General features: G+C 38.1%; 1 protein-coding gene across 1 annotated transcript in view; it reads right to left on the reverse strand.

Annotated features, from left to right (window-relative positions):
* Nucleotides 1–24,449, reverse strand: part of Gbe1 (1,4-alpha-glucan branching enzyme 1) — a 245,133-nt gene that overhangs the window by 153,852 nt on the left and 66,832 nt on the right. Inside the window, exon 3 of the mRNA XM_059277170.1 lies at nt 7,860–7,972. Within this exon, the coding sequence (XP_059133153.1) occupies nt 7,860–7,972 (113 nt within the window). The remainder of the gene's footprint in view (nt 1–7,859; nt 7,973–24,449) is intronic.

Below are 24,449 nucleotides of genomic sequence, written 5' to 3' on the forward strand. Positions count from 1 at the left end.
GTCTTACAAAAAACAAGACAATGAAAAAGATGTAAAGTAGTATTTGAAAACAGAATGAGAAAGAGGGGTTAGGGAGAAAAAAAATGATGCAGTACAAGTACTACAGTTTCACAGAATATGTATTATTTAGCTTTTCAATAAACAAAGATAAAAGGCAGAGAAGGAACTACTAAATCATAGTAAGTATTTCAAATCTTTGAGAATAAGTATATTAGTCATATTTCTGTTGATGTGAAAAAACAAAATGATCACTGAAACTTTTAGAAGAATGTTTAATTGGATTTACAGCTCTAGAGAGTTAAGACTCCATCCATGGCAGTAATCAGCAGACATGGTGGGACAGCCAGAGCAGGAAGCGGAGAATTGACGTCATCAAATGGAAGCATGAAGCAGAGAGACTGAACTAGAAGTGGGTTAAAGTTTTAAACTCTCAAAGCCCATCCCCAGTGATTTACTTCTGGCTGCAAGGCTGTAACTTCCAAACCTTCCCAGTGTCACCACTTGAGGAACCAAGAATTCAAACACCAAACCTATGAGGGTCAGTTGTTATTCTAGGCACCATAGTGAGGTAAAGCCTTTTCCAGAACTAAGATGACAAACTGTGAGGCTGTAATCAATGCTTAAGCTACACACACACACACACACACACACACACACACACACTTACTCACTCACTCAACAACAAAATACTCACTACCCAAATTGGATTAATGAGGATCTTTAAGTAACAAGAAACATAGAGAATGGTAAAGACTCATTAAAACAAACTTAAACTAGTATTTGTTTACTCAAGGAATTTCTTTTCTAACTCTGATGTTAATAGGACTATTCTAATACACAGAAGTTCTACTTACTACTAAATACTATTTAAGATATTATACTAGTCAATGCCCTGTTTCTGAAAAATTAACATTACCTTAAGAGATTTATACACATCTTTCCCTTTTGGTATGATAAGAAAATGTTAAAATATTTCCCATAGTGAAGTCCAGTTATTTATGGTAAATACACTATCCATTCATGAAGACAGTAATGATGAGGTCCTTCTGACAAATCAGATGTTACCAAGCCTCTAAAACTTCACTGTGTAAAAAGTGAAGCTACCTGATCAATTACAGACAGAGTTATAGATTGCTCTATAACTGAGGTAGATACCGGTCACAGCATGAGGAAGAACAGACTCTATAGGGTTAGAGGGGAAGGGAATAATCAGTGAAGGCAGGGTGGATTTGAGAATATAGAAAACATCACTGTACAATTCTGGTTGTCTCTCAGACTATTATACAGGAAAAAGCCATTCTGAGTAAAAGAGACATTGTCTGGACCACTCTGAGAGAAAACTAAGTCACATTTAGATTTTTTTTTTTTAAAGTAGTCAAGTGTGATTCATATAAAGGATAAAGATAAAACTGAAGTGGAAAGCACAGGCCAAGAATGGAGTGCTGGGTACAGGAGGTCAAGAGGAATGGAATTCACAATGGGAAGTAGAAAGCATACTAATGTGAAGACAGGTAAGTGCATAGGATCATGACTATCAAACAGACATGTACTGGGGAATACGGAAACAGATCACACAAGTTTCTTATCAACTGATTCAAAATCTCAGAGAGAAGCAAATGGGACAAGGAATTGCATCACATAGAATTCAAAACAGGAGACTAACATGAAGAGAATCCATGTCTTAAAACAATGACAACTCTGACTAGTCCATGAAAATGGGGAGAGGAAGTAGGAAGTTTTATATAGATAGGGCCATTTTTGGAAAAGAATATGAAATTGAAACTGTGTCTTAGTGCACATAGTAATTTTTTTTTGTATTGCACTATAAATTCAAGAGAAGCATTCCATCGTTCCTTCTTTCCTCGTGTCCAGGACTGACAGTGCAATGTTTCAAGTACAAAACCCACAAAATCAAATACTTGTTAACTCTTATGTTAGGAAAGAAAAATCAAAATAAGATAGTTTTTAACTTATAGGTATGAGCATAAAATACAAAGGAACACTTCTACTCTCTCATCTTTGCAGTCACGGGACTTACTCCATAGACAATTACTTTAGATATGTAAATTTTTATTTTGTGCTTCCTATCAACATGCCAAGGAACTTACACACAACCGAGTGAGACAAGAAAGAGAAGAAAGGAAAAAATGAGTCAATTTAACAAGGCTTTATTATCATCTACAGGGAAGAGGGCATTTCCTAGTATGCTATTTGGGCTCATTAGCATTCGCATTGTGTTTGCAAACACAAAGAATCATCATCTCTGTGGTAAAGGAAGGTCCCTAATTCTACCTATGCACTCTCTCACAAATTAGATGTTTCAAGGTCTTAAAGGTTGATTAAATTGAACTGAATGACAAATGAAGTGAGTAAGGATTTTCTGTAGGTCACAGAAGAAAAACTATCACATATAATAATCAGTAAGAACATCACAAGGAGCAAATAATCAGAATGCCCAGAATCTTATGATCATTACACACTATGGGGATGCGATGACCCAGTGCAAGCCTTAGATCATTCAACATTCTACTGAGCAGACGTGCCTCCTGCTTCTCACATCTCAAAGGGGTTATTTTGAAGTTAGGGTTATAAAGAACAAACTCCCCAGGGTTTCTTTACTCACCCCAGCAAATAAGAAGAAAAATACACTAACAGAATGAGACAAAAGGAAAAAAGAAACCATGAATTGCCATGAAATTTTATAAAACTAGAAAGCAGTTACAAGTCTAAGAAACTAAATAGAAAGGCAAAAATGGGCTAGAGAAATGGGTCTGTGGTTTACAAAGGATCTGAGTTTGACTCCCAGAAATCACGTGGTTGTTCACAACCATCTTAACTCCAGTTCCAGGAACTCCTTTGCCATCTTCTGACATACATGGATGTATGGTACATACACACATACACACACACACACACACACACACACACATGCACACACACACACACACACACACACACACACACACACACGCACGCGCGAAGACAAAATATTCACAAACATCACAAACATACATTTTGTTTTAATAATTTGAAAAAGGAAGGCAAATCTACAATTTTAAAGACAAAGAATGCTAAAATGCAGATTTTACAAACACACTAGCAAAGGTCCTCCAAAAGACTCAGCATCCAAAAGCTCTTAGGACCAGGAAGAAGCCAAGACTGCTTATACAAGACAGCATGGTGGAGCATGAATCTTAAAGAGCCTTATTAATAAAAACAAATCCAAGGCTAGGTATTGGGGTGAATGCTGGAAGACCAGAGAAGCAGAACAAGCCACAGCTACTTCACCTTGCCAGTTCCTCAGCTGATCCTGTTTCCTCAGACTGGAAGCCTCTGAGTCCTCATCCAGAATGAATCTCAGCTGAAATGTGCTGCTCCAAAGCCTAAAAGCTTAACCAGCCAAAAGCTTTTAGTTTCTGGTCTTCACGCCTTATATATCTTCCTGCTTTCTGCCATCACTCCCTGGGATTAAAGGCTCACTTCTTGGGATTAAAGGCATGTGTCACTATGCCTGGCTGTTTCCAATGTGGCCTTGAACTGACAGAGATCCAGAGGGATTTCTGCCTCTGGAATGCTAGGATTAAAGGTGTGAGTGCCACCATTTTCTAGCCTCTCTATCTAGTGGCTGTTCTTTTCTTTGACCCCAGATAAGTTTATTAGGGTGCACAATATTTTGGAGAACACAATACTACCACAGCATGGCTCATTGGTGCTGCTTCCCTGTTAACCGGAATAGGTCTATATACACCTCTCTGCAACACTATGTCCCATCTTCAAACAGGAGATCCCAGGTTTATTCTCTGAAAACTACTGACCTAGGAGCCTCCAGACTCAGGCACTCTGAGCTCAGAAGATATTTGAGAATAACCTGACTGAAAGTAGGTGGACCACGCATCCACATTTCCTGTTGTTATCTTGATGCCAATAGATTAGTGTACAGCCCTATATTCCATGTCCATTCTACCCATTCTATATACCTGTATATATAATATATATATTAATATGTTACATCTAAATGTGTTTTATAATTGAAAAGCAGGACCATCCTGCTATGTGATAAATTACATCTGTCCAAATGTAGCCCTAACTCCAAGATGGTGTTACATGGAGATGGGGCCACTGGGAGTTAATCAGGTCCATGTGGAGTAACAAAGTTAGATAATCTATTATGATTAAAACTTACCAGAGTTTGCACACATGTACTCTCTAAAACCCTACCTTCCTTTCTCTCTGCCACATGACAAAACAAAGAAGGCCCCCTTCTGTGAGCAGGAAGGGAGAATTTCAAACATGATCATCATAGCCTCTAGGACTTCCAGCAGCTAAAACTACGAGCAAACACATCTCTATTATTTAAGCAAGCCATTCTATGGCATTTGTTCTGGCAACCTTAGCTAATAAAACAGATAAGCAGCTGGGTGGTGGTGGTGCAGGCCTTTAATCCCAGCACTTGGGAAGCAGAGGCAGGTGGATCTCTGAGTTCCAGGACAGCCTGGTCTACAAAATGAGTTCCAGGACAGCCAGGGCCAGAGAAACCCTGTCTCAAACAAACAAAACAGATAAGCCTTTGGAACAGTTGAAGGGCTGGTGCCAAGGGCTAGTGTATTTTTTTTTACTGATTGGTAAGCAATAGCGACATTGCATAAATACATTAAACAGTGAAAAACAAGTTAATTCTAAAGGCCAATGTTAATCTTTTAGTTTTAATTGGAATAGCAAGCGAGAGGGAAGAGGAGGGGAGGGGAGGGGAGGGGAGGGGAGGGGAGGGGAGGGGAGGGGAGGGGAGGGGAGGGGAGGGGAGGGGAGGGGAGGGGAGGGGAGGGGAGAGAAAGGCAGGAGATAGGAGGGGAGGGGACGGAAGAACTAGTAGATGGGAAAGAAATCTTTAGTTTGCCTCCAGTGAACCTGTCAAGTTTACCTTCCTCACCTATTCAGCCATTTCTCAGATACAGACTCTGGCCAGTGTGAACCCTGTGTCCTGGAATTCTGATTCCTAAGAACCTTAGCTAGGCTCAGGCTCCAACAAGGCATTGGAGATAAACGGGGAATGAGGGACCAGATCATTTGTCTCCTCTATTCCTCTGGCTCCTTCACTTGAAGGCTGTTACACACTACCTTTAGTTCTCAACCCGAATGCAGTGTTTCTCTCAAGATGGTGCATTTCTCTCACTGGGTTTCCATTTCAGCAAGTGGCAAAGAAGGGGTTAATTTTTTAAGACTTACAACTCAAGAGTCCTTCGAACTCTCTAGTTTTTTCCCTGCACGTTCAGCTATGAAAATAGCCTTTTTGAAAATAATACCTATTTAAACTGTACTATTCGAGTGTGCCATTTGCTTCCCCCTTGGGACCTGGATCAATACACACCTTGATTCATTCAGCACTCTCAAGTTAGAATGCCTTTCTTCCTGCTAGCTCTCTGATCAACTTCTGAATATGTTTCCAAGTATGCTTCAGTATCACTACCACTTGTAAATTTCTGTGTTGCCATCACACAATAAATATATTGTGTATTCATTTTTTGGGTCTGATAGCATTTTCTATAGTACTTTCTACTTAAAATATATACAAGAAATATGTGTGTGTGTGTGTGTATATATATATATATATATACACACACACACACACACACACACACACACACACACACACACGCACACACAAAAGAGACACTTGATAATTCTGGCAATCTGTTAGCTTCTTTTATTTAGTTTTAATAATGGTATTAAACGCAAACATTTTCAAATAGTAGATAAAATGGTTTTAAATACAGTACATTGAAGTGTGAAGGGTGTGAATAATATAAATGTAATTATTCCTCAGGTAAGTGGTCTTCCTTGTATCTTTAAGGGCATGAAAGTTTAATTTATTTTATCATTTTATCTTTCAATATTGTCGTTCAATCAAAAACTCTAAAAGTCTTATTTATAACATGATATAAGTAGTTAAATGTCTTTTTTTCAACAGTTTGGTTGAAAGTTGAAGTATTTTGCAGAGAGAAGGAAGTTAAAATTTCAGTGGTAGATATTGCTTATTTTGTTAATGGTCACAAGATAATTCATAAGATATATTCACAAATAAGAAAGATCAATCCCTTTGTGGACTGAAATAAATTTTCAAGTTTTGCTTAAAACACGGCTTTTAATTACCAAGAGAGACTACTCAAGGCTAACATCAGGATAAAGGGCCAAAAAGCTCAGATCAGTTGATGCTTTACAGAGAATTTTTCAAGGTTCCTTCAAAAGGTACATCAATTTCCACACATGAATAACTAAATATTGAAAGACCCTAATCCTTCAGGCTTACACCCCCCAAGCCCCAGGAGAATAAGGAACTAAAAAGAAAACTAGTTCCAAGGGAAACCTGACTCAGCCACTACTCAATCACCCCTGCAACAATGTAACAATGTAAAAAGATTTCTGTTAAGAGATGTGCTCAACTGTGACTGGGATAGTTGCTGGTGTTCCAGGAAGGACCACTGTGACCTTTGTGTAAACTCCACTCCCGCCCTGATACCCCCCTTGAAGTTTTGGGAAGAATGTGCATGCGGACGTGACTGTACCCACTCTGTGAACAGACCATGATCTTGTGAAACGAAATTGTATGGGAATTGTAATCTTATGGCTTTTGCGGGTTTTTCCTTTAAAAGCCCCCATGTGGCTGCAGTAAGATGAGACTCTTGCTCTTAGGAGCAGAGTTTGCCCATCTGTACAGTCGCTTTAATAAAAACCTCGTGCTGTTGCATCATCTGGACTGGAGTCTGGGTTCTTGGGGCGCCCACTTGAGACTCTAAACCTTTGGGGTCCAACAATATGTCACTGTTTAGTATTACAAAAACAACTAAGTATATCCTTAACACTTGAAACGTCTAAACACTAGCAAAAACATCAGTTTCTAGTGAATTACCTTGACCATTAATTTTAGAGATTCATACTGGAGAAAGAGCAGTTTACCTTACACTTATTTACTGTCTCCCATCTGTAAAAAATATTTTTTAAGAAGATAAATGGGAATGTAAAAAGTATTTTAAATCATCAGATAATTACATCTGCTTAAAAAATTGAACCATTGTTTAATTTGACCAAGGTCAACCAATTTTTGAGAAAGAAACATTATGTAATATGTAGCACAGAAAAACTATAAAAAGACTTCAATCAGAGTAAAGAGCTAGACACTCAACGTAGCTTTAACATATCAAAAATCATTCATCCTTGGTACAGGCTAAGTAATCATTATCAAAATACTTAGGAACCAATTTTTTTAATACTTGAATATGAATGAGGCATTTTAGAGGAGAAATCTAAATCTAAATACAAGCTTCATGCATATTATATCTCCGCCTTATACATACAGCCTAAGGGTAAGTATTTGCTATTCATAACAATTTATATAAGAAACAAAATTTCATGGTATGGAATTTACCACTCATGTCATCATGTCAGCACTCAAAAGGCTTCTGATTCTAAAGCATTTTGGATTTGAAATTTTGGATTTGGAATGCTCACTACAGATTTAATTATGTTACCACTTGCACAGAAACCACATTTTGAAAATTCATTATTCAGTACTTAATTTTAGTAGCAAAGAAGGTGTGGGGATTCATAAAACTATATAAATAAAGAATAATACAATATTTTTGAAAGATAACAAATTCACTGCCTGAAGTAACAACACAGTTTCCAAAAATGGCAAACCAGAGAAACTAAGGAAGAGTCAGCTCTGGAATACACCCTTTCAGAACTATATGTAAATGGGCCCCGGTAGTAAGTAAGTAAGACAGTGAGTTTGGAGCCAGCTTGAGCTACATGCCAATGCCTTATCAAGAAAGAATGAAACAAACAAAAAGGAAGAAGGGACATACCTTCAATTTGGATCCATGAGGTATCGGAGATTTACTCTGCTTGGGTGGGATAGACAACTCCCATTTTCCATATTCTAGTTTTTTATATGGGTGAGAAAATGGATTCCAGCCATCTAAATAATAAAGATCATGTAATAAATAACTTGATAGGATTAGGAGTTTAGTAAAACATACTGCTCACCTATAAAAATTAAATTACTTTAAAAAAACATATTTTCTAATATAATAACATTTTATATGAGCTAATTAGAAAAATGTAGGATAGTTCAAAATGTGTAAGAAATGCTTTTCTGAGCTAAGAAGAAGTGTAAAGAGTGAAGGTGTTTGCCACCAAGTCTAAAGGTGAGAATTCACACACATACATGCACATATGCACACACGTACGCACTCATGTATGCATGGACCTAAATACAATTTTTTTTTTAATTTTTATTTTGCAATACAATTAAGTTCTACATACAGGCACAGATTCCCTTGTTCTCCCCCCTCCCGCCCCCCTCACCTTCCCCCCAGCCTGCCCCCCATTCCAATCTCCTCCAGGGCAAAGCCTTCCCCACAGACTGAGATCAACCTGGTGGACTCAGTCCAGGTAGGTCCAGTCCCCTCCTCCCAGGCCGAGCCAAGGGACCCTGCCTAGGCCCCAGGTTTCAAACAGCCGACTCATGCAATGAGCACAGGACCCAGTGCCAGTGCCTGGATGCCTCCCAAACAGATCAGGCCAATCAACTGTCTCACCCACTCAGAGGGCCTGATCCAGTTGGGGACCCCTCAGCCATTGGTTCATAGTTCATGTGTTTCCGTTTGTTTGGCTATTTGTCTCTGTGCTTTATCCGACCTTGGTCTCAACAATTCTCTCTCATATAAACCCTCCTCATTCTCGCTAATTGGACTCCCAGAGATCCACCTGGGGCCTAGTCATGGATCTCTGCATCCAGATCCCTCAGTAGTTGGATGAAGTTTCTAGCACGACAATTAGGGTGTTTGGCCATCCCATCACCAGAGTAGGTCAATTCGGACTGTCTCTAGACCATTGCCAGCAGTCTGTTGTGGGGGTATCTTTGTGGATTTCTGTGGGCCTCTCTAGCACTTTGTTTCTTCCTATTCTCATGTGGTCTTCATTTACAAATAACAAAAGAAACGTTCTGAAAATATGACTTTGGTCTCCTAAAATCAAACAGATATTTTAACATTTTTAAATATAGTTTTAACTTTTAATTGATTTATTAGTAAATACAATGTTTTAAAAATGTCATTTAAAGAAACATCAACAAAGAAAATTCTAGTCTATTTGATAAGACCCATGCCATGTTGATAAAAAAAAAATGATTACAACAACACATATGCCCAAATTCATAAAAATATGAATGAGCTCAATTAAAACATAAAGAAATGCCTCAAGGAAGAAAGGTAGAAAATTAATTTCGCATATGGATTAATGGGACATTATGCTGCAGATGAGGAGAAAATCTCCACAAAACAGCAGTTAACCCTTGCATACATGGAAGCAACATTGATAAAATCCTTAGCCAGAGGTGTGAAAGTAACCGGTTATGCTCATAAGAGAAATAGGTCAATACCTACTAACACACCCCTAAATCATTCCAACATGTAGTATTTTCACATCTGACAAACACAACTGTAGAATATCTAAAATGAAAACAAACCAATAAAGGTGTTTACAACTTTGGGATACTTAATGAGGATTATTTTCAAGTGAGGCATCTACCAAAAAGTAATTAATTCACTAGCTAATTAATTGAAATGTTAAAGAAAAGACTGAAAAAAACAAAAAACAAAGACTGCTAAATTTGATCACTAAAACAAGCGTATCTCCACAGCAGTTAGACTAACAACGCAATCTAACACCTGTATGAATTCATTTAAGAAACAGCATAGAAACATGTGAAAAACATCACTCAAGGAACAAAGCAAACAAACCAACAGATAAGTAGGCTAAGAAAATATTCAGAGGAAGAACTCTGAATAGCCAGTAGACATGAGCAGTAAGACACAAGCTGACTTAGATCTTGGATTCATCGACTCATTGCTACTCACTGGCTTGGCAAAAATGAAAGGTTCAGAATATCAAACATCCAGTAAGGTCATAAAACAACACTACTACAGAGGTTATAAATGACTGAAAGTAACTTGGCACTGACGTTATGCTAATCCAATGGTCCAACAAGTCTATTCCCAGGCAACAGCCTAGACAAATTCTCCTAAGTGAATAAAAGAAACTATTTAGAACTGATCACTGAAGATTTAATTGCAAAAGCAACAAATAATAAGCAACCAAATTTTAAAGAAGCTATGGAATAAGTAAAATATGTAGGTGGGGGAATTAAACAATGAGGTATCATAGAAAGATGTAACAGGGATGTATCAGAGTGGATAAATATGAAACTGAAAAGCTGATTTTAAAGGGGAGCAGAAAATTATCACTTATACCAAGCTCAAGAAATATGTAGAAAGTAACGGACAGAGACGTGTATGTTGTAAAACTATTAAAACTGAATGAAAATGTGAAATAACATCTACAATGATTTTCTCTAAGATAGGAAAAAATTAAATATACACAGGGCAGAGAAACAAATGAAACCAGACAGGTAAAATATTTATAATATTGAAGCCAGCTGTATAAATATAGGAGTTCTTTATCTTTCCAGGATTAGAAAAGTACCACAATGAAAACTCATGTCAGGTCTCTGTGCAGAAATAACTATCCAAATATCTTTCTTCACCATCAATTATAAAGTGATATTGTCAGGCCAAGGGCATCAGATCTTAACATGTTTATGATTCCAAATACACATTACCAAGATACATTCTGGGTTGGCAGTTTCAATTCATACTCCCACTAGCCACACAGGGGAATGTTCAACTACCCATATCCTGAGCAACACCAGGGATTATCATTTTAATAACAAGACATGCCTGTCTTGCTCAGCCAGGGTTCACTAAAAGAATTAAGCGCTAGTACCCTAAGGAACTCCTTTTTAATGCATCAAGAATAGAACTTGTTATACACCATCCTTGGGAGAATTGATAAAACAAACACTCAAATAATTTTCTGTGTTCCATAGATCAGATGCACAGCCAGCATGAGAGAAGTTTTCTCTCATTATTTTTCTGGCTGTAATGATAACGTTTGATATACACTGTTTTCATTTCTTTTCAAAAATAGGCTGTAATTGGAACACTGATTATTCTCTTTAACCTTATTGTTATTTGGGATAAATTGAGTTGTATTATATTTCCTTTTAAATATCTTTCATTAATTTCTAGTTTTATTGAAATGAAGATAATAATGTGACTTTGAGGTTTAATACAGTAGCAATCAAAGCATTTATTTATTTACCAGCCTATTTACTTTGAGCAGCTGAAGCCATTCAATTTTCTTAGAAGAAATTTTGCAGAGGACTCCAACATGAAACTATATAAAATAAATCAAAGCCGGGGTGCTCTGCTGGACACATCCCTACATGTCTGGGCCACTCTAACCTCCTACCCTCCCATCTGAGCCCAGCAGACAGAACTCAGCTCTTTTGTTTATGTGGCATAAGTGTGTGGTGTGTGCCTGTGTGAGCTTACGTGTGCAAATGTGAGTCTGGGTGCACATGCCTATACCTATATGCATAAGCCAGAGCAGGACATCAAGTATCTTCCTCAATTGCCTTTGGCTTATTCTCTTGATCCATGGTCTCTCACCGACAATGAAGGTCAGCTTTTCCACCAGACTGGCTTCCTAGGAAGCTTCTGGGAGCTTCCGGTGCCCTCCCTCAACACTGGAAACAGGCATGTTTGGTCATGCCTGGATTTTATGTGGGTGCTGAGGATTTGAACTCAAGTCTCCACGCTTGCATGGGAAGCTCTCTTACCCACTGAGCCATCTCCACAGCCCAGAATTCAGTTCTTAAAAGCTGAGCATTGTTAGTGGAGGGTTAAGGACTCCAGGGCTTCCCTCTATCCATGTTACCATGTCTATTGCTGCTGCCTATGTTCGGCTCATGTTGAAGCAGTCATGTTAGTGAATTTTTATGGGTATAGCTTCTGATACTCCTAGAAGACTGAATTTCACAGCAAACTCTCTGATCTTCAGAGAACTATGGGCAACTAAGGAATGCTGAGACTTGGAGAAATATTCTTCCTCAAGGAACAGCACACCAAATAGTTATCTAATACCAAATATATAATAGCCCAGAAAATATAGAAGTAATAGACTAGGCTAGTTACATTTCTATATTTAAAGAATGTTGTATGTAGCAACAATCAATGAAAAGAAGAGGTGATCAGTTTGAAAGAAAGCAAAGAAGGGTATATGGGAAGGTTTGAGGGAGGAAAGGAAAGGTGGAAATCGTGAAATTATACTATAATCTCAAAAATAAAAGAAACACTTTTTTAAAAAATGAGACTCTAATGGTGGTTACTAGAAGCTGTTCTGTGGGTGGGAGGCAACAGAATCAGATAAGAAAAAGTTTGATCCACAGATATAGTAGCAAGTGCTTGGGGGAACCATGACACTATGGGTTACAGCGTACATACACAAAGTGAGTATAAACAACAATAATGAATCTATATTTCAGAGAGCTAGATAAAATGATTTTAAGTTTTTTCACTTAAAAAATGATTCATATTTGAGAAGTCAGATACAGGTAATGAGATTTACACATTGCACATTGTATACACATATCAAACAATTTAATGTCACCCCATTAAAATGTGCATTTTTATGTTTTTATATATTAGCTAAAAGATATGGTTAAATATACATTTTAGAGCATAGAGGAAAGCTCTGATGCTCACATCTGGAAGCAGGAAACTGTAAGTGAGATAAGCTGTAATCTGTAGTCAGATAGCATTCAACACTGCACTAGAATTTGAAGTATTCCAGTATATGATCATTTCTGATGTTCCATAGATCCTTGAAAATAAGTAACAGTATTTCTGCTATATTATCATTTTATTTTTATTTACTTTATCTGCTGACACACTCTAAGTACCTTAATTTATTAGATGGCAATTTGGACCAAAAATCTACCCCATTTCAAATAATTAATTCTTGTCAGCTAGATGTGGAGAAATAAAATACTGTTTAAAACCTAAGGATAATAACACATTTCTTTGCTATGACTTATTCTGTGGCATTGAACTCTGCCTTTTTTAGACGTTGTTATGAACTGAATGTCTATGTCTCTCCAAAGTGTTATGCTGGAGTGCCATCTTCCAAGATCACAGCATTAGGAAGAGAGGCCTTTGGAAGAGGTTTGGGTCCTGAGTGGGGAACCCCAGTAAACAGGATTAGTACCCATATAAAAGCGATTTCAGAGAGTGTGCTAACTTATTTACTTTCTGCTACAGAGCATACATGGAGAAATCAAACTATCTTAAACCCAGAAGTGGGTCCTCATCAGGTCCCAACCTTGCCAATGTTAGGCTTGAAGCCTTCAGATCTGTGAGAAATGCACTTCTCTTGCTTAGAAACTGCCCTGGCACTGGCATTTCATAACTACAGTCTAAACTAAAATACGTGCATTGGGTTTGAGCATGAATTTGATCAGCCTTCTCAGCAGATAGTAGGCAGAAAACTAATGGTTAAATTGAAAGAGACGTGTGTTTGCTTTGGGAGGAACATGTTAAACAACAAAGTGGAACACAGAAGACAATGGGAGATGGGCACTCATGGAACATCCAGTAATCACAGGCAGCCAAAGGTACCCTCTGAGCCTGGAATGGCTCTGCAGTTGGTTTTCACTGATGAGTATAAGGAACTCTGTCTCAACAAATTAATCAACATGTGGAGTCCATTGGCTGGCTCTCCATAGACAAGGTAAATTCTAGTGTTATTACAAGCTCTATCAGTATTGCTTGCAAATTCATCGATTTATGGTTTACTCGTATTAGAATGGATATGAATATGAGATTTTCTCTATATTCTAAAACACATGTGTCATCTAATCAGGCACCACTTGAACCATACCACATATGCAGATATGGGAGGGCTCATACTGATCAGCAAATAGAATACACAGGCCTCCTCCTCATCCTATGGCCAGTTATAAATCTGTAACAATGAAGTGTTTTTCTGTAATGACTAGGAATAAGACAGAAATGAATCTATATTTATCATCAGTTCAGGTTTTACAATGGTAACTAATACCATTCAATAAGGAAAGAATATTTGTTTTAACCACCTGTGAATACTGGACCTCCATATACAGAAAAACAAACTTCAGCCCGTATCTTAAAACATACATAAAATTAGCTCAAAATGGATCCTAGAAATAGGCTTAGGAACCATAAAACATTTCAAATAAAACTAAGGTTAAATTAGGTATATTTCTGTGACCTTAGTTCTTTAGTACAGTACTAGATATAGATGGAACAAAAGAAAAAATGATAAATCACACTTGTCACAATGAAAAAAATGGGTAGACAAAAGACACTATCAAGAAAATGAAACAGCAACCTTAAAAGGGAAGAAAATAATTGGAAATGATTACAAGGGATAGTTACTTAAGTCTAGAATATCTAAATAATATTTACAATTTAATTACTAAAATACATTTTTCAGAGCATGCCAAGGATCTTGATAGATGTGTCCACAATAGCAATGTCCATCAGACACACCAAGGGACGTTCAAAGCAGTGAGCCATGGGAACATAAAAGTCATAATGAGATGCTGTGCTCACAGAGGGGATGGCTAGGGTGAAAACAACAGACACAAAGCAAAATGGAGGCTGTGAAGACACTTCAAACCTCAAACATTGCTACCTAAAATGCAAAGCCATGTGACTGCTTTCCTCCAAGAAAGACTGGAAAGTCTTCAAATACTAGTGTTAGCCCCGCACCCAGGAATTCAACTCAAACTTGTATATCCAAGTCAAATCAAAGCAGATTGTACTGAACAATTTTTTTTTGTCAACTTCATGCAAGCTGGAGTCATCTTGGAAGAGTGAGCCTCAGATTAGGAATTACCTCCATCAGACTGGACTGTGGGCAGTTCTATGGGGCATTTGGTTTTTGTTTGTTTGTTTGTTTGTTTGTTTTGATAGAGGAATAATGTGGAAGGGCCCAACCCACTCTAGTCAGTGCCATCCCTGGGCAGGTGGCACAGGGTTGTTTAAGAAAACCACCTAAGCAAGCCAGGAGGACCAAGCCAGTAAGTGATGCCCTTTATGGTCTCTGCTCCTATTGCTCTCTGCTTGAGTTGGTCCCTTGGCTTCCCACAGTGATAGGCTGTGATGAGGACACATGAACCAAATTAATTCCTTCTTGCCCCAGTTGCTTTTGTCATGGTGTTTGTCACAGCAATAGAAAGACAGCTAGAACACAGATGTCCACACAAAGCCTTGTATGTATAGTGTTCATCTGCAATATAATGCATAATAATCAAAAAGGAAAAAACTATCCAAACGTCTAAGTAATCAACAGAGGAAATGCTTTGTGTTCACATAATAAAGGAGTTGGTCATACAGAAGAATGCCATACTAATACGCAGTACAATGTAGAACTCTATGAACACAATATTAAAGGAAAGAAGCCCTAAACCATGCATATTGCACACTATTTATACAAAATATTGATAGTAGGCAAATTTAAGGCAAAAAAAAAATCTATATTGTTGTTGCCTGGGACGGTGACAACTATAAAATGAAACTTAGAGTGCATACAGAGTTTCTTTTCAAGTAAAGAAAGTGTTTTAAAACTGAGAGTGATGATTATTAAACAAGCCAGTTTTTAATTATACTAAAACTGAGAGAACTGCATGCTTTAAAGAAGTAAAATGCATGCTGCAAGAATTATCTCCTACTGAAAAAAATCTCAATAAAACTGTTAAAAAATAATTCAAAAACAAAGCTCAGGTAGCCTTTGTTTGTTTTCATTGATCTTTGCCTTGGACTCAAATCAAGTTCTGTCAGAGATATTGTAAAGGAAAAGGCCACATAGGGAGACATATAAAAATTTAACAGGAAGAAGATAGCCTGGTCAATAGGGAGAATAAAAAGTCAAGTTTGATGGCTAAAGATGTCTTTGAAGAGAAATGACTAAAGGTTTAAAGGCTTGCCAAGGTAGAGCAATTGGCGAACTTCAGACTGGAGAGAGCAGACAGAACAGTTTGCACCAAAAATAAATAAAATATATATTTTTTTCTTTCTTTTAGAGTCCATCTTTCCATTTTTCCATTTAGACCCCAAATGAGCTGGTTTGGGGTTCAAACTGGGAGACCCACTCTTAGGAGTCTGAGAAAAGATCGCTGAGAATCTGAGGATAGCCTTGGCTATCGAGTGAGGTTCAAGCTAACCTGCACTACCAAGCAAAAAGGTCTTATCTCAAAAAAAAAAAAAAAAAAAAAAGAATGAATGAAAGAAAACAAGCAACCAACAAAAATCTTCATCCTTGAGGGAAAGTCTAATACCTGCAAAAAATACACTGAAACCTGAGTAACAGGGTAAATGTCAAGAGAGAGAGAGAGAGAGAGAGAGAGAGAGAGAGAGAGAGAGAGAGAGAGAGAGAGAGAGAGAACACAACAATATGTAGATCCAGGACGGTCAAGTAAGAGAGAGAGAGAGAGAGAGAGAGAGAGAGAGAGAGAGAGAGACCACAACAATATGTAGATCCAGGACGGTCAAGTAAGAGAAGTTACGTGTTCTTGTTTCCTACGCTAACAAACATTGTTGATGGGATCAGGATAGCGGAGCTGGCAAAATAAAAAAAATACTATTTTTTTTTTAACGACTTGAGCAGAGGCTGAGTCTGTGTTAGACCTAACACTACAAGAATGGAGTTGTATTGTGATGAAAGAAATAATGAAATTATCACAGCAGCAGGAAGTAGGAGGACCTGGTGGAAATGACTACAGCAGCAGTGTTATGGATTCTCCTTAGTGCTTGACATTCACTATCTGATTCAATTATCTCACAAGTCCCATACAGTATTAGAATTTTCATTTGATGGATAATGAAGCAGGCTCAAAGAGCGAGGGTCGCAAAGCTCAAGTCTCAGAGCTACTAACAAAGAAAGGCAGGATTTGAGTCAGGTTAGCCTGACTCCTGCTTCGGTCTGTCTCTTCTTACACACTGGCACTCATAAACCCTCTAGATCAGGCAGCATCTGTCTCTATTAGAAATGCAGAAAACATCTGTCTTAGCTTGGGGTACAGCAACAGATACTTAGATAATAAACTGGTTTTGCCCCCTCACAGTCCTAGAAGCCAGGCAACTAGAAAACGGAGCAAGCATGCCAGGCTCCTGATTAGGGTTTTCTTCCAGCTGGCAGAGGTATCTTCATGTTGTATTTTCATAGGACATAGAGAAGTCTTCTCTCATGAGTCTGTGGCTTGTAAGACAATCCTTCCATTTCAGGGAACTCTCCCCTCAAGGTCTAATTAAAATCCAGAGGCTCCACCTCCAAACACCCTCACCTTGGACATTCACAAACACAGGAACTGTAGAGCAACACAATGCTCAGCCCTTAGCAGGCTGTAAACTGGATTTTGCAGTTGCACAATCAGTTTCTTGACTTAGACCCTTACACTTTTGGAAACACATTCTGCATGTAGATTTCTGTGTGTTGCTGTTTTGTTTGTTTGTTTGTTTTTCTGTTTTGCCTTTTGCTTGTTTGTTTATGCTTTAGTACAAAAGCCTTATCCTACATGTCTGCTGGCTCTAGCTGTTGTACCAGCTTGAACAGTTCAAGTCTAAAATCACAGGTGATGGGGAAGGGGGCAAACTGCCAAGATGAGTCACCATTCTTAGCTAAGTGGCTGACAGATCTGTTATTTAGGCTTCTCCCTGGAATGTCCACCTCAAATTCTTCCCATGCTGGTTTATTTTTGTGTGAGGTGATCTCATATCCCCCAGGCCAACTTTGAGATCTATGTTACTGAGGGTGAATCTGGACTCCTTTTCCTCCCGCAACTATTTTCTGAGTGCTAGGAATACAGGCCTGCCTGTGCCACCATGCCCATCTTCAAGCTGAAATCTAACAAGTTTTGTTACTGATGGAATCCAGCTGTAATCTTTGCACACAGCCTTATGGGATATAATCAGAAAATAGAAAAGAAGAACAGAGGGGAAAGAGGAAAACTAGGAAACAAGGGAGGGAAAAGGAAAGACAGAGGGAGACTGATAGACCGCCAGACAGAAACAGATTCAGAGAAAGACAGAGCGAGGAGACAGAGACAGGCAGAGAGAAGATTGAATAGTTCATTCGATCCTTTCGGGGAGATTTCAGTCTGTCTCAAGCAATAAGCAAAAATACCTGCAGAAGACAGGAGTTTATTATTCCAGGAGAAAACTGGATTGTTAGAAGAAACTAAGTCCCTCAGACTGACAGCCATCTATGTCCAGGACCTACCGCTCCTTCTGTTTCCTGCAGAAAGACTGTGAAGAAAATGTGCAGAAGTGACTGTTTTCTCAATTCACCACATTTTTTTTTCTTCTTTTGTTTTTGTTTTGACTTTGAAACAGGATCTCACAAGGAACATGGAAGATGCCTTTTTTGAAAGATTAGCCAAGGAGGCCCATGATCCACTGGTCTTTACCTCCCAGTGCTGGGATGATGGATAGGCACCATGCTTGGCTTTTAATGTGGGTACTGAGGATCTGAACTCAGGTTCTCATACTTGCACAGAAAACACTTTGCCCACTCAGCCACCTTCCCAGCCTCTGGTTTTTATTTTATTTTATTTTGCCTTTTCTTTAAGGATAATTCCTGGCCTATATTTTCTCCTCTTACTTTTTTCAGTTATTTTTTGATGTTCTGAGGATTCTGAGCATTCTAACTCAGTCTTTTAGTTTTCAGCATTCAAATACAGTATATTGGTATATTTACTGAAACACCATCAATAACCATGAAGCCAACTTTTCTTCATATCCAAATCTTCAGCACTAACAGCCCAGTTTCTTGAATTCTTCCTCCATTTCTTCAGATTAGTTCAGCACCTAAAATGTCCCTGGCTAAATTCATGATGATTTCCAGATTTCCAACCCAGTTATTATTCTCAGATTTCTCCTTTGGCCAGTCCTCCTCAGGCTTCAGGAACCCACTCAAGTCCTTGCTCTGAAGCCATAACCATGAAGACACGAATAGAGGAGAAGGAATGTACCTGCAAGCTATTTCAATTAGAATGGATAAGAGGTAGTGTATTCTTAGTAGAGTTGACGACAGGAAACACCATCTTCTAGCCTCTGCAGACATCCCCACACGTGTACACATACACACAGAGATGTGTGTAAATATGGAATAAAATAAATCTTTGGGGGGAGAAAATGACAGAATTGAAGGAGGGGACAGCCTTTTCTTTTCAAATATATTTGAGGGAGGAGAGATATGGCAATGCTGTACAGGGAGGTGGGAAGCAGCACTGAGGGGCCTCACAGAAAGAGGAAATAAACGCAGATTTACAGTTAAAGATGGAAGGTGAAAAGTTAAGGCATTGATCTGTAACATCATTTTTTTTCTATTATCTTTTATAAGCACCTGTAAATGCAGACAACTTTGGAGGGGGGGGGGGGACACTTGGCGGCAGAAATGTGGCCTTTCAGCTGCCTTCTATTTTATCTGAGAAGTCAAAGTGCTGGGCTACAAGAGAACAAAGAAGCAGTAAAATAAGGGAATCATTCAGGAAAGAGTAAGAGAACTAAAACAGATATATAGAGAGTGAAGAAAGTGGAGTCAGAAGTGTCCGATCGACTTCTGTACAGTTGACGACCGTGAATCCGTACTAGAGAAGCAGTACCTCAGGAGGCCATGTGGTTTTGCCCCACAGTCCCAGCAGAAAAATTACATAGTCTGATGTCTGCAATGCTACAGATCTGTAGAGCAGGAATGGTAGACAGTGCAGGTGAAAAAGACGCGCAACCTTCAAGAGCAAAGTAAGGGGTCTATATAGGACCAAAGAACAGCAGTCAGTAGTCATGACACAGAATATTGTGGATCTAGAGGTCTCAGCAGCTGGTACTAAATGGGGTCAGAGAGCTTAAAACAAACAAAGTAACAAACAAAAACAACAACAACAAAATGCCTGTCTATTGATGGTTCTATGTTTTTTCAAAATAAATCTTGATAAAGGTTTCCATTAAGTAACAATAGCTGGAGCTACCTGCACAAGACCTGCCTGCATAAGGTCAAACCAGGCAAAATGTCAGCATAGATGGGGGATGAATTCTTCAAGCCCCATCCTTAGCTGAGGGCTACCAGCACTTGACAGATGCTAAGGAATAGAAAACTCATTCTTTTTGTCTCAATGGCCAGTTTCCCATGCTCCTGTGGCTGGTTCACACACATGGAAAGCACTAATTGATCTTAGTAGATTTGAGAGAGAGAGAGAGAGAGAGAGAGAGAGAGAGAGAGAGAGAGAGAGAGAGAGAGAGAGAGAAACAAAGAAAAAGAAAACAGACATGAACTTGGGAGGGGGGCATGTTGGGGATTATGGGGAGTTAAAGAAGTGTATTGAGGGTTTGATGTGGTCATATTTCATTAGTATAGCTGCTTTGAAATTCTTGAGAAGAAAATTATAATTAAAGAAAAAGTATTTGTAACATTTTTTCAAATGTTCACTAGCAGCCTCGCCTCTCATCAAAAACATCTCAAGTGTTATTCTATCTCCTTCATCTCCTTTTATTAGACCTATAAAACTCACAGTTTCTCTTACCAATCCATAGATTTATGAGTGACAAGTGAACACACACCATTGTCATAAGCTTAATTGTGGAATGTTGTGTACTACTGTAAAACCATGGCTAGACCTAACTTGGGCATCAAGTGTGGAGTGACTACTCTCTAGCTGAACTCCCCAGAAACAGCCTGAGCTGCTTCAGGAATGTTTTAGTTCTTACATAAGTTATCTAAATTCAGGGATCTGGGTATACGCATTGTGAGACCCACTAAACTGGACACGGGACTTTACACATAATTAACTAGTCACCAAGTATTAAATAATAAACTTCAAGTTTTTATGCCAAACTAAGATTATATTAACTTAAATAGACTGATGGAAATTTAATAAAAAGCAGAACTAACAAAAAAAACCCCTCAATTTTAAGATTTATAGGTTTTCATAAAGGGTATTGTCCTTATACATGAATATTATATAAATTATTGGTATATTTATCTAATGATATAAATTATCTAAAAACATGAAATGTTGGTGGTTATTTGTTAACTTTTCCAGTTAATCTGGATCCTTATCAAATCTGTATAGCAAAAAATAGCAAGACCACACCAACTTAAAAACTACATGGCTTAAGTGTATTTATTTGTCTTTTAAGATAGATTCTTAATATTCTTTATATTTTTATCCCAAAATAGCATATATAATATATAGAATTTATATAATCTGTATAAATTTGATATATATTATTCATGAATATAAATTATAATCATTCAAAATACTATTCCCACTCAACAAAGCAATCTTCTAAAATGCTCAACAAGCTATTTAGAGATGCATAAAATGGTTAATTGTCTATACATAAACACTAATAGCATCTAAAATAGACCTCTATATGTGATTTGTGCATTTAGAACATGTACAGCATGAAATTCATTAGACTATGTTCCTTCATTTCTGAATTCCAAAAGCCAAGAAAAACGAATCCCTTTTCAATGAACCACTGTGTTTATTAGATCCGTGGGGTGTAGGGAAACTTCAATTGCTGCTCTGTGTCACGCTGATAGAGGCAGAAACTCTCAGGTTCAACTTCCCTCTTTGTAGTACAAGTTTCAATTTGGATTTTAAACAGCTCGAGGCCATCATTTTTCACATCTTTTCCCACTCCCATTTCAGAAATCAGAGACTCAATTCCAGGAAAATACCGTCACGTTAGGTGCAGGCTTTACATGTTTAAGAATAAAACCAACTGCCATGAAAGGTAACTCCATTAGAGAAATAGTTTCACTATTTACTATTATGGTTTTTAGCTTTTGATTTGAGAAATATATATTTAACATAAAATAAGGTAAATAGTCTTATTTTCTGAACTACTGCTCAAATTCATAAAGTTCTTAAATTTGAAACATAATCATTAACATGTTGTTGTAATGATATTCACCTTCTGCCCTCTCATCACCATGGTATTAGCTTCCCAGGACTCAGTTGTCATGCTACTCTTTGACCATAGCATCAGACTAAGCTGCCTTTACCTTTTCTTGACCACTGAATGCTACCATACAGGATTATGCATGTTGAGTATTCATTATCTAAAGATGCTAACCACCCTAAGGGTTTTATATTTCTGCTCTTTTCATATTGTGGAGTCTGTACATTAAAAAAAAAAAAGACATGTTTGTAATGGGACAGAAGTATAAACATAAAATTCATTTAGCTTTTGCTGGGCAGGGGTGGTGCAGGCCTTTAATCCCAGCACTCATAGAGGCATAGGCAGGTGGATCTGTGTGAGTTCAAGGCCAGCCTGGTCGACATAATGAGTTCCAGGACAGACAGAGCTACTCAGAGAAACCGTGTTCAAAAGATCAAAAAAAAAAGTTCATTTAGTTTTTATGTATATTTTATTCACTTAATACAATTTTTAGTAATTTTATTAATAAAGTGATATTCCCTGATGTGAAATTTTCTACTTATAGATGTTGGTGCTCAAGTTTTGAATAATGGAGTACTTCAGATTTGGGGCTTGGGGATTAGGAGTGTGCACTCCATAACTGTAACACTCCACTGATGGAATTACTAGCATTGGTTTCCCTGGACCACCCCTTGCTCCACAGAGCACAGTGGTACCTCTAGAACAATAAGATGTCATTCTCTCTAGCAATCTGTAGACTTGAGCTCTCCAAAGCTATACAAACACTGTGGTAGTTTGAATGAAAATGGTCCCCAATGGCTTATATACTTGAATACATGGTCCCCAATTGCTGAAACTATTTGGAAGGAATAGGAAGTATGACCTTATGAGCAGAAGAGTTTCACTGAGGATGGGCATTGAGGTTTCAAATGCCCATGCCAGACCAAGTCTACCTCTGTCTCTCCCTCCACCTCTCTGGCTCTTTGTCTCTGCCTCCTACCTCTGCCTGCTTGTAGATCAGATATGCAAGTGCTATCCCTACCTGTCTGCTGCCCTGATGATCAAGGACTCTACCCTCTGAACTATAAGCAAGCCTCCAGTTGAATGTTTTCTTTTATAAGTTGCCTTGGCCATGATGTTTTGTCCCAGGAATCCAAAGGTCACTAAGACACTGTAACCACCAACTACTACAAATAGAAGATTCTGTCATCAGGGTTGAAAGATGCACTGACCTATGTGTATAGTGATGAGTCATTTAATATTATATCCACTTAGCAGCATAATAGGTTCTCCGCTAGCACTTCTGACCTGTCTAGTCTAGCTTTTGGCATGATAATGATACCAAATATGGGTTTGATATCATGGAATAAGACTTAAATCCAATCAGAAAGTGTTTGTTTACTCCTAGGATGTTCATGTGACTATTATACCATTGGGCATGTCTTGTCAAGCAGTCATTATTTTACCTTGTGGGGTTTACAATGGGTATGAATGATGATTACTTTCTCCTCTGATAATTTGCATAGCATCTTACTGCATTATGAAAGCTACCCAAAAGAGATAGTTTCCAGTTCAGAACGAGCTTGACTCTGCTATATTGTATGATATAAATACATGGTATCTTTAGCAGCAGGGTCTCACTGTTACATTCTGAAGGGCAACTAATGACATTGGCAGCATCTTGCAATGTTTGAGGGGAATTACAATCTTACCAGCCACTAACTCCAAAAGTATTAACCTGTTCCTAACAATGGGATTTGTATTTGTTAGCCTCTGGTGTCAAATAATGACAGTGTTGTCCTGCAATATGGTAACTCTCCCTGTGTGTGCGTGTGTGTGTGTGTGTGTGTGTGTGTGTGTGTGTGTGTGTGTGCGTGTGTGTGCGCGTGCGTGTGTGTGTGTGTGTGTGTGTGTGTGTGTGTGTGTGTGTGTGTGTTTGTACATATGTGGAAGCTTCCACAGTAGTAGAATTCCATGTCTTTTTCTAAAGGTCTTCAGTGCTAATTGAGAAATAGTTATTGTGTGTTAATATAAAATAGTTTATAAGTTACTTTCAAGTCAATAATTAATGTACTAAAAACAGAACAAACCAAATACTTCACATAACGACAACAGGAAAGATGCTTTGAAGGCATGTGAGGAATTAGTCAGACTCTACCCATTGTGTGTTCAAATATATGAGATAAAAAGCTTATCTGATGATTCCCGTGAGAAATGGCTGTCTCTTGGCCAATTTTACAACACAGAGAAATTAGGAAGTAGTTTATCCTGCATTCATTTTAACACTTATCTACTTGGACACTCAGAAGCCTCTCCAGGTAGAGTAAGGCCTGAGTACTATAGCTGAAGCTAGAGGCCAACATTGGCATTGTTTCTGTGATGTTAGTTTGTAAACCATGGAGAATATAAGAGTTACAGAATTGTGGACACTTTCATTCAAACTGTAAGGGAAGGGCAGAGAAAGTAGGCAATATATATGACAAGGTGAGGAAACCTTCATTAAGTCCTTCAAAAGGTGATATTTCAAACAAAAAAAATGCAATGAAGGCCCCAGGAAGTTTGAATAGC

Source organism: Peromyscus eremicus, chromosome 12 (genome assembly GCF_949786415.1).
Source record: "Peromyscus eremicus chromosome 12, PerEre_H2_v1, whole genome shotgun sequence".
Classification (NCBI taxonomy): Eukaryota; Metazoa; Chordata; class Mammalia; order Rodentia; family Cricetidae; genus Peromyscus; species Peromyscus eremicus.